The sequence below is a fragment of the Ambystoma mexicanum genome, chromosome 10 (assembly GCF_040938575.1).
Source record: "Ambystoma mexicanum isolate Mex_15411 chromosome 10, UKY_AmexF1_1, whole genome shotgun sequence".
Classification (NCBI taxonomy): Eukaryota; Metazoa; Chordata; class Amphibia; order Caudata; family Ambystomatidae; genus Ambystoma; species Ambystoma mexicanum.
The window spans coordinates 179,025,621-179,037,774 of NC_090932.1; the positions used below are offsets into that span (position 1 = coordinate 179,025,621).

Below are 12,154 nucleotides of genomic sequence, written 5' to 3' on the forward strand. Positions count from 1 at the left end.
AGAGACCTAGGGAGGAAGATTCCTGCCCTATTTTACCAGAGCTGCAGAAGCTTCCAACTCAGACTCATCAAGAAGAAGTATTTGAGTTTTCAGAACCAAAAGAGACGTACGAGCACCCCTGTAGTCATAATATTATATGGCATTTATAACGTGCCTATACAGTGTTACGAGGTGCGACGAGGCAAAGTAGGGGGAACATGGGGAAGACAAAGACCACGATCTTACTAGGCCCAGTGACATTGCGAGCGCACAAGTGCAGGGGTGGGGGGGGACAGTGCAATAAATAGGATCCACAATCAAATAATCTCTAGATGTGACTCACAGTCCTGTCACCGAGACTGTGAGGGTGCAGTGCACGCCAATAATCATAAAACGAATCCAGCGTGGCACAGGCTAATAATCTGAGTATTATTCTAGTGACGTTAAGGTTGCTATGTAGCAGGGTAGTCAGCGTATAGTGATTGCTCTATTCCTCACCAGGCCACTCCCGTAAAAATTGCTGCTGGTTGACGGCCCACTGGCTTCCCCCTGCTGACAACTGCAGACACTAGCTGGAGCAGCCTCTATAGGAGCTGCCCTTTGCCTTGGGGCACTTAGCCGCAGGGGCGGCCGGGCAGAGAGCTGCCCTGGGTGGTCAGTTAAGACCAGCAAATGAGCCTATCACAATGGAGGGGCTGTCCGGGAGGAGGGAGGCAAGGAGGAAGTGGGAGTGGAGAAGCGCGTTGGGGAACGGGGAGACGGTTGGGCCTGGGTGCACAAGATAACAGAAAAAATACTAATCAAGGCCTCCACAGGACAGCAACAAGCTCTTGTGGTCTGTGTCCACCAACCTTGTTCAGGATGCACCATTCCAGCTCACAGTATATCGGGTCACAGTCACTACCAACGCATCATTGCCAGAGTTCTGTGGTCTACCTCCTACAATTTGCTGCACATCAATGTTCTCAAACTGAGAGCAATGTTCTGGGCTCTGAATCCCTTTCAACCCCCCCTCCCCCCCTCCCAAGATTGTTTGAATGTTCATGGACACCACCATGTTTTAAATACAGAAAAAAGGCGACATCCTGATCACCACTCCTCTCAGCGGAAGTGCAGCCCTCTGGAAGTGGTCCCTGGCACACAATGCTCCTGCCCCCCTTTCGTTTATCGAGCATCCATAAATCGATCGCTGACTCCCTAAGCAGGGAACTAAGCTCCTACAAGAGTGGGAGCTCCCTCACAACCAGTTAATTTCATCTTTCAGGTTTGGTGTTCCAGAGATGGGCTCTTTGCCAGCAGAGAGAAAGCCAAGTGCTGAGCATACGCCAGCCGGGTCCTCCAAGCTGGAAGCCTTAATGTTTCTGTGGATGTACTAGTTTTTCTATGAATTTCCTCAGTTTCCAACGATCCTCAGGGTCCTGCACACTTTCAGGCAAGACCGGTGCAAAATGATCATCTTGGTGACAGCATGGCTGAGACAATTCTGTCTTCTAGAACTGTTCAGACTCTCATTGGCACCTCCAATCTGTCTGCCTTCTGTCTTCATCCTCTTCTAAATGGACAATGGTGCAATCCTGCACTACGACCCGACCCCTCTCAACCAAACGGCCTGGCTCCTGCTTTCCTAGAATTCAGGACTTTCCTATGCTGCAGGATTGCTGTGATGTTCTGGCAAAGGCTTGCATGCTCTCCACGATCTCTTTCCATCACCACAAATGTAAGCATGTCACTAGTTGGTATGCTACCAATTGTGGTAATCCCTTTCGCTTCCTAGCGCAGGACATTTTACCATACCTGCTGTCTTAGGTCCATGGTGGACTTTGGCATTCCTCAATAAAAGTCCATCTAGCGGCTATTTTCAGATGTACTCGCACATCTGCTGCACGACAATTGTGGCCCCATCGCATTATTAAATAATAACTGAAAGGTCTTTTCCGAGACCTCACGTCCATGCGCATGCCGGCCCAGGCGTAGGAATTGAGTGTTATTTCCAAACTCATTGGTCCTCACTTCGAGTCCTTGGCCAAGGCGGACATAAAGTTCTTCTCATGGATGAACGCTTTTTTGCTTGCCATCACCTCTTCCTGGAGAGTTGACGAGATCCGGGCTTTATCATGCAAACCGCCCTACTGATTCCTTTCTTCATGCCCAAGGTGTCTGTCTTTCCAGTTTACTGAACCCTTGGTTCTGCCGGTCTTCTTTGCCTCGCCCTCTACTCCTTCGGAACGTTTGCTGCATTCACTGGACATCATCAGGGCCTTGAAGTATTATGTTGCACATACCCGATAACTCTGTAAATCCTCTCAGTTCATGGCCTTCAGTTCCATGGCTGTGAGTAATGGGCTGTCAAAGTCTTCCATCTACCGCTGGCAGTCGGCCTGTATTCCCTACTGCCACTGCATCGCTAATAGGCCACTTCCTTGTCAGCCAATGGCACACTCCGCGGGGGCCATTTCTTACACTACTGCTTTCTTCTCCGGTATCCCGCTGTTGGATATCTATAGGGGTGGAGGGGGGCACGTGAAGGCCTGTCCACACCTTCACAAGATTCTACTGTATCGACAGGAATTCCATGGGAGAGTCCAAGGTCCAAGCAGTGCTTCACAATCTGTTTTATGGGGTTTGTTTTTTCCTAAAGGTAAGACTGTTACCTCCGCCCTTTTTAGATTGTATACATATGTGTTTACTGCTTTATAATCTATTCAAACTGCATGTGAATCTGAAAGATCCGATGCTGGAGAAGGAATAAGTTACTTACCTGTAACTCCTGTTCTCCAGTATAAGCTATCTTTCGTAGATTCACATGCAACACTCTTGCTTACCCCACTCTGCTCTTCTTGGCTCATATTGCTGCTGCACGTGCCCTATGCTTATCTGAGGATGTCGTTCAGGGGTGGAGGTAAGGGAGTTTCTGCCTATTGGCTGTGGGGCAATATGACCCAAAACAACTAAGGCTCCTTTATTGCTGCAAGGGATTCCCAGCCTGGCAGACAACAAGGAATATTGGAATAGCAAGTGAACCGATGAAAGATACTAATGCCGGAGAACAGGAGTTACAGGTAAGTAACTTATTCCTCACTTGGCCTCTGTGAATTAAGGAAATTAGGTGAAACGGAGAGGAAGGTACCTATCAGGCTTGATAAATATATGGAGGGAAGTAACTTCGGTTGTCATTCGTGGTCTCATGACGGAGCTGGGATAGCGATACTTCGATGATCCATGGTGGCTGCTTCAAATTGGGATGTTTGTGGGAGGAATATTTTTTAAAAAAGCGTTCTGAAAGAAATGTGTTTTTTGCAGTGCATCATGCTGTTTCATGTATATCCCTTGGTGCTCTACCTCTGTATTTTGAATTTTGGAACTGTTATTATGCATCCGTGAACTTTCTTTGTGCTGCCATGTAGAAATCCTTAAGCTTGCTCGATTACAGGATGTTTGTTTAGCTATCTGAAGAATTCTCTTTTTCTCTTCAGGTGCCCTCTCGACCTTGGGAAAGAAAGGAAAAAAATGTATGCCTGTCCCCAGAAAAGAAAAAGGAGCAGAACATTTCCCCACCTGCCAATGCTGCCCACTGCCAGCAAGCTTTGCAGGATGCCCCCCTTGACATTCTTACTGCAAACAGTCAGCCACCACGCCAGTGCCAGAAGGGGCACAAGCCTTGCGATTCCAACTTCAGCACCCAGGAATCAAATATTCACTGTCTGGATGTGAAAGAAGCTGAGCCAAAGGGATGTTATAGTGATAGCATGTTGGAGTGCCACGAACGGCTGAAGAAGAGCTCTCAAGTCTTGAAGAGGTTTGTGAGCCACCGCAAGAGGTTTCCCCGTCGCTTCAGTGATGGAGACCGGGCCCTTATGAGGTGCTTCAGTGAGAGCAGTGAGGAGGAAGAAGAGGCTCTGGACAGCCCTCGGTCAGTGTCACCACCTACTCTCACCAAGCCTACCCTGAAGCGTAAGGTGGGTTGTCTCTGTGCGAGTTGTCCTCTGCTGTCTAATTCAGAAATAACCAGGAATATACCCATGTATCCCTGGGGTCAGTACTGGGGACCTCTGAAAACAAGGTGTTGGCGTGAGGATGTAGAGGAAGGTTGGGAATCACCAGTCTTCTTCCATTAGCCATTAAATGCTTATTCATAAAATCAATCCATACTGAGAAAACGGAGCTTGCTTGTGAGTAAACTGACAGAGTGCCTTCAGAAGTGCCCAGTCAACTGCTTAGGTTCTGTTTTTTAGGGTGATTTGGAGCAGGATTTAAACTAAATGCCATGAACACCATGCTCAGTTTGCTTATGATTCTCACTTTTGGCTGTCCCTTTCCACCTGAGGATTTTGAATGGGAATATTATCCATAACGAGGTCCTGCTCAGATTAATATATATTAAATATTATCTGCTGGTCTGGAAAGGAGGTTCCTTAAATTGTTGCCCTGTCCTTAAAGTATGCTGAGCATTCATGGGATAGGAACATCTCATGGTGTGAACTAATTCACTTGTCCCAAACGTTTCTGTGAACCTCTTAGAACACAAATAACCTGCTTTTTTCTTATTTCTTTGATTTATTTTGTATGATTCAGCATAATTGTATGCATCAAAAGACTACCTTACCCAGAGTGCACTTGCTCATTCGCTGCAGAAGTTCAAACCTTTCCGCATGACAGCTCAGTCAGGCCAGTGGGGTAGGAATACATATTATGTTATGTTGCAAGGATTTTATGCTTTCCAAAATCATCACCATGCTTTTTTGGACATGTCCCAGAACGCATTTTGTCCCACTCATTAGTAATGTCACCACTGGCTTTCATGCTGCCTCATTCGGCGTTGATTTCTGTACGTGAGTGTACAGTATCACATTTTGCTCAACTTGTGCAAAGTCCACCACAGGTATATGTATCCTGGAATGTATTCTCACTAAGTTTGGAAGCCAACATAGTGGACTGTAGCTCCCACGATGCACTCTACCTCAGGATTTATGTACTTTGATTCTCATTGTGAAGATAACCACATCAGTCTGCTTTTACCAGAATTCACTGCCTCACTTAAAAGTTACTCCGAGAGACAGTGTCCCATATACTAGCCAGCCCGCCTCAATCCAGATACCTCAGCAGGACTAAGTATCACTAGAGACACTCTTCACACAATTCAGATCCCTCCCCAGGCACAAGACTACTGTTGAAGGTAAGCACATTACTTCAGTCTGTATAAAAGCACTCCTAGAACTACATTTCTGATAATTGAAGGCAAGTCCCTAAACGCTCCCACCAGAGAGAATATAACCGCTAGGGAAGAAAGGCCAAATCGATCTTTTAAGGACAACAAGTTTAATCTTGCATGCAGATGAGAGCAACAGCAAAGAACTCTGCTGCTAAGAACGTTCTGACGAAAAGTAGTACAAGCAGAATCTTATCAAGGAAAACATTGTCATACATGACACAATACACATGGTAAAATCCTGAACAGCTTGTTCGTGTGTGCCTATACATGATACGAGATGCCAGGCCATTGGTTCCAGCCCAGTATGTCTGTTTTCCGTCACGTGGGTTCTGCATTGATCATCTTCTCACGTCCAAGGTCAAAGAACATATTAACTACACTTCTGACATGCAGTTTTATCACTATACTGTGCACCTGGCAGGCCTCAAGATGGGCACGACGGAGGTTCAGGGACACTCCAACCTTCATACGCACATTTCACTCACTCCCTTCTGCACCATCCGGCTCAAAGGTCTCCACCCTCGTTTTGAAATGTAATGTATCCCTCCCAGCACCTCGCAATACAAAAATCACACAATTGTGCTTCATAAATGTGCCCTGCCTGTCCTCTTTGAACATTTCAGCACTTGTTACTTTGTTTTTTAAAACATTTTATTTAAAGTGGTTCATATTGGTTATACATTTTTGACAACCTTTGACCACCATGGTCTTACAGATAAAAAAAGAACATATATCAAATCCAGAGGAAAAAAGAATGTCAGAAGAGAAGCGAATCATGCGGCTTCATACACCATATACAGCCTGAAGCTATCTGGTAGAGCCACTTTCCTAGTTCTTCCTTTACTCTTCAATTTTTTTTCTAATTGCAATTAAAAATGTAACCAAAGTTGGTGGTCAAAGGGCACCTGGTGCCATGGAATTTAGAGGTCTTGAGGTTCAGTCAGTTATATGGGCTATAACTCGTGGTCGCCTGGGGATGGGCCGGGTCATGCTCTGGTACATGTCCCAAAATGCATTCTGCATAGCAGTATGAAGGACCCCTTACCTAACCACATGTTTCCAAAAAACAGTGCCTCAGTAGGGAAGACTGCTGACCGCATTACATGTTGCTAATCTCATTTAAGTTTCCTACAAATTTGTTGGATATTTTTCTCCAAATAACGCTACCAGTCTCCATGCTGCTGCATTATGGTTCATATCATCATTAATCCAGCACAGGGCTTTTGGGGACTGTGATGTGATGGAATAATTTGGGTGAAGGTCTTGAAGTAGATGTACAGTGCATTGTGGATGACCTCTGTTGAATGAGTAGGATACACCTAGTGCTGAAATCGTGCACAGCACATCTTGATGCTGCATTTGTTCGTATATTTTGGGACCAAAATAGTTGTGATGAAATTACTGTTTCATGCAAAGAAAAAAAGAGCAAGATCTCCAAATGTTTCTTTCATGTGCAGTGGTTTTGTTTGCCACAAGGCGAGAAACAGAATGTTAAAGCTCTGCCTCAGAGTACTCACAAGAGCAGCCTCTGGGAAATGCACTGTTGATGCAACTTTCTGCCTATAACCCAGAAAATACTTTACAGTTTGAGAATCGCAAATGCTTGTGATCCTCATTGCTCCAACATGGGCTGGGCCAAATACGTTACTCGCATCTAATAGAATTATCTGTAGTGCCACAAATAGTTGCCAAACGTGTTTAGCATAAAATCTGGGAAAGCTACTTGTCCCATTCCTGGCCCCTTGAAACTAGCAGTTTAGATCTTGATGTTCAAGAATTTGGTAATGTGGGTCTACTACAAAATGTTATGTTTGTATGCACTCGGGCGTGACAAATGTTCTATCACTTGAGCAAATGGAAATACATTGTGTCAAGGGGTAACGCACATAACCATTTAGGGTGTTCCGAGACACACATGGTGGTCGTGTGTCAGGTGCGTGATCTGCTCTGGAATTTGGCAAGGCATTCCTGGAGTGCACCAAACAAGCACGTGGAAGACACATTCACACAATAATCCAGATGTAGTTAATGGTTGAGAGCTTGTGTTAAAAGGGCAGTGCATAGGAGTTCTAAGATTATTACCGGATTTCACTCCAGGTGCATTTAACTGCTTTGGCTGCTCACGCCACCTCACAAGAAATGGGACTTGGTTCAGGGTGTCGTCGTTATCGCTTTCTTGAAAGGTATTATATGAATTAACCCCCCAGTAGCCTGAACCTTTCGGTGTTGGAACCATAATTTAGTGCTGCACTCAGTCATGCCTCTCTCTGAATCGGATTACAAATGTGATATGAGACCCTTATCTCTGAGGTGGGCTTTCATAATTAAAATGAGTTATTTACAGATGTTTCCGGTGGTTGAACCTTGTCAAATACTCGATAGCAGTACTTAAGTCACATTCTCGCGTATGGTAATTATTGAATTTCAAATGAATCTCAGTATTGAACGCCAAGTGTTCATAAAAGATGTGCAGCCTGCAACAGAAAGGAATCTCCATACACTAAAAGGAAGTAGGGTTGTTTCATACTATTTTGACAGAACAATGGATATTTGTTTATTGGTCCTTTTTACGTGCCTTACTGTGCACAATACAAGAACAATCCAATCTGTCTAGCTAGGTGGATTGTAAAATGTATGCAACAATGCCTAATTTAAGGGGGCAACAATGCTCTATTAAAAATATTTGCAATGACTACATGGCCCGCAGTTTTTACATTACAAGTCGTATTGTAGTGATAATCAAAACCAAGTGGATTAGTTGGTGCTTTAGGCTGTTTGAAACCATTTATTTCAAGGTGTTCCAATTTATTAGCCAGTGGGAACCAGGACTGACTTGTAACAGTTTTTGTACCACTTGAGGATTGGCACAGTCGTGTGTAATGCTTGATTAGTACAACGTGTTCTTTTATATACGTGTTAGCAGGTTTTTCAAAGCAACTACTGCTTTTACGGTCTGAGAAGCTCACCTTATCCGACCTGTGAAGGTTTACACCAAAGTCTAACCAAACTCCCATTTGGTAATGATGCTGGGCAGAAAGGCTTAGATTAAGGAGATCAGCGTTTTGGTGTTATGTACAATTAACAAATACAAGCGATTGTCCACAAGAATGTAAAAAAAGACACTTATTTATCACCAGCATGCAATATGTCAAAGCACTAAATATTAAGACAATATATACACCTCAAATATACAGTCACTGTTTCGTTTCCAAAACGGGACCCACACACACTGCACTTAAAAATGTGCACATTTGAACGGCAGGTTCTGTTAAACTAAAACCCATTTGGAAGGGGAAAGATGTAACAGAAATGATCACAGGCTTTCGCTAAACTTAATGAGTCTAGCCCGTAACCCAAGAACATGTGCTTCACAAAGTAACCAACCAAGTTGAGCTCACTTTAGGGGCGTTTCAAAGGTTACACAAAGTTCTTACTTCATCAGGCCCAGATCAGACTCCAGGTACGTTGGAGCTCTCACAGCGGTCTCTGGTGTTACAGCTCCAGGGGTCCTGAGTGCTGTCTGTTCTTCAGATCACTATAGGCAGCTGCTCCAGAAATTCCATCAACTTTTCCTGACGGAGCGAACAGCAAGGATACACTGTGACAATGCTGTTGCAGAGTGATTTGTGCACCATCTGGGATTCCCCAGGGTTCAGGTCTATCCCCCACGCTGTTTGATATCTTGATCCCGCCCCTCTTGTATTTGCTGGAGTCCAAGCATGTGATGTATGCTAACTATGTGGACGACACAGGTAATTATGTGGCTGACACCTTTACAATAAGCACCACATATAATCTCATACATGAGTGGTTGTTGCTAAATGGCCTGGTACTCAATAACGCAAAAACGGAAATCATGATTGTTGGCACCTCCTACAAACTCTGCGACCTGTTAACCTGCATTCCGATCTATTAAAGTGGCCGAATGCTCTCTTAAAACTCTCCTGAAGGTTAAGACGCTGGGAGTTATCTTGGACCAAGAACTGAGCATGAGGGTGCATGTTAGCCATCTTGTCTCAGGCTCGTCCTACTATATCAAGCTCCTGGCACAGATTCGCCCTTTCCTAGCCGATGTGCCACCCTGGCTCGAGCTATTATTGGGTCCCGTTTAGATTATTGCTCAAGCCTACTACAGGGTACAGGTGAGGGTGAACTGAACCACCTCCAGGTGGTCCAGAACAATGCCAACAGTGGTATGTGGCCTAAACAAATCTGCCCATGCATCAATGGCATGAATATCTTTGCACTGGCTTCCTATTAGAAAGCTCATTGTCTTCCACGGTCTATGCATAGCTCACTCCTGTCTTTTTGGGAAAAGCCCACCTACCTGTCATACTTATTGGGCTAGCTCCCAGCTATACCTTGAGATCCAACAATTCGGGCTTCCTGCTGACCCCGAAAGCTAAGCTGCCCATGGTCCGGAATGGCTGCTTCCCCGTGGCAGCCCCTCGACTCTGGAATGCACTGCCCCCAAATCTAAGGTCTTGCTTCTCCTTGGCATCCTTAAAGCATTCACTGAAGACCGTCCTGTTTGAATGATAGCCTTTTTTTCTGATACTCTCCTTCTGACTTTAAAATCTTTGTTTTTTATATGTTCGTCTAGTCCTTGCGCTTCCATGCCTAAGGGCTCTGTTCCAGCTCTTTAGAAATAGAGTAAATAAATAATGGAGCTTTTTTGAATGGATTGTGTCCTCTCACGTATTCCTCATCTTGTGATAAATCGTTCTCTCCAGCTTCGCTGCTTCGGAAAAAAATGTTCTCGGCAGAGGGCGCTGTGCTCGAGGACGTGGCGTCGATTGTCCCTCGATGGGCTCCGTACCGTGTCGACGTCACCGATGGTATAAATAGCTCGAGCCGCGCCCGTTGCTTTAGTTCCGTTTTTCCGATCGCTTCGCTATCGAGAACGGCGTGCTTCTATTTTCTGTGAAGAAAATGTCATCATCTTCAACGCCTTCCACACCCAGGACTGGGTTAAAGAAGTGTGCAGATTGTGGGTCTAAGATGTCGATCACCGATCCCCACCGGATTTGTCTCTGGTGTCTCGGTTCCAGTCACCGAACCGACGACTGCCGGTCCTGCCAATCTATGACCGAGAAAGCTCTTCATGAGAGGATAGGTAAACTGTCGGTGGGGAGGGAGGCCTCAAAGAAGGCTACGTCAAAAAAGAAAGCGACTGATTCTAAGGAATCGGCTCACAATAGGCACTCAAAGAGATGCCTATGGGATTTGCTAAATGGCGTATCTAGGAGTAGATCGAGACACACTTCGTCATCATCGAAAAAAATGAAGAGGAGACATAGATCTCCCTCATCATCATCTTCTTCTTCTTCAGAGTCGACCGAAGAAATTCGTTGTCCGACTAAATCGTATTCTCCCAGTAAGTGGGAAGAATTCCGCAAAAAAGATGGAGGTTTTTCGAGAATGCGGTCCGACCCCCTCGAAAGACCCTCGAAAAAGCCATACCCCAAATTCGCTCCATTGGACGACAAAGGGAAGTCCAAGTCTACCATGGCAAAGACCGGTAGTTTCGAAGAATCCAAAAAAACTCGAGTCGACGTAAAACCATCGAAGACTCTTCGAGAGTCGAGCACTTCTCCAGTGCCATACAAGAAACACAAGTCGCCAAAGACTTTGACGACTTCGTCGACGCCTCCGACGTCGATAATTTCGACTCCAAAGCCGAAAACATTCTCAACACCATTATCGAAGTCATCTTCGAAGACCCATTCGACAACTTCGAAGGATTTGCCAATTCCTTCGAAGCAGATGATAGAGGAAGAAAGGAGATTCACTCCTTTGCCCAGGTCAGACTTTTTCAAATCTATGTCAGCAATTTATGAAGAGTCTGCTTCAGAAGAAGACGAGGTTACTCCTTTGGGAGTTACTTATGGTACAAGGAACGTTCCTGAGGAACTTATTGACCAGGGATCTAGAATGAGAGACCCGAGTGATACTCTACATTTTGCCAGTGGAGTTGACACATTCCCAGAATAAGAGTTCGCCAAACCTGATCCTGCAGAGCATGCAGATGCTGGGTACAGGGGTCTTATGACCAGGGTAGTTGAATATATGGGTTGGGGTAATACTTCACCCAATTGTGAACAAGATGACATGACGGATATAATCGTCAAGGGACCTCAGAAAGATCCTGTTCTCCCTTTTCACAGGGCCCTTCAAAGGACTGTGGAGAAAAACTGGGAGAAACCAGAGACTATTGCTGCTGCAGATAGCACTTTTCCAAGAAAATATAGACCAGCTGGAACGGATCCTGAATATTTGAATAAACATCCGACTCCAGAGAGTTTAGTCATTCAGGCAGCATCTACTTCAAAACAAACTGCTTATCCAACTATCCCTCCAGATAGAGAGGACAAACAAATTGATGCCTGGGCACGTAAAGTTTTCACGTCAGGCAGTATGGCACTTAAGTCGACAAATATCACCTGTACCCTAGCCAGGTTTACCCATACCCTGTGGGACTGTATTTCGGCGGCGGCTGATCATATTCCGGAAGGCGAGGAAAGGGAAGGCTTCCTGAATATAGTCAAAGACGGGAAGGAGGCAATGGGGGAATGTCTCCAGTCTGGACTGGATACTGCTGATAGTATCAGCAGATCCATGGCTGCAAGCATTGTGCTACGCAGGTTTGCGTGGTTGAGGAAGTCGTGGTTTGCACCAGACATGCAAGCTAGACTCCTCAACATGCCCTTTGATGGCTCGAGGCTCTTTGGCAGAAAGGCTGATCAAAGCCTAGAAAAACTTCAGACCTCGAAAGCGGCAGCTAAATCACTTAGCGCCTCTTTGCGCCAGCCTCTAAAACCCTATTCCGGCTCATCTTCCTGGAGGGGTCGTTCTTTTCGATACTACTCCTCTTTTGGTAGAGGAAGAGGACAGGCTTCTCAAAGGGGCAAAAGAAACTTCCCTCGTGGAGCACGAGGAAGAGGTGCAAAATCAGCCTCAGGAGCG

General features: G+C 45.4%; 1 protein-coding gene across 1 annotated transcript in view; it reads left to right on the plus strand.

The window, feature by feature from the left end:
- Positions 1-12,154, plus strand: part of KAT6A (lysine acetyltransferase 6A) — a 1,549,616-nt gene that overhangs the window by 1,374,596 nt on the left and 162,866 nt on the right. Inside the window, exon 15 of the mRNA XM_069617664.1 lies at positions 3,453-3,935. Coding sequence (XP_069473765.1) covers positions 3,453-3,935 — 483 coding nt within the window. The remainder of the gene's footprint in view (positions 1-3,452; positions 3,936-12,154) is intronic.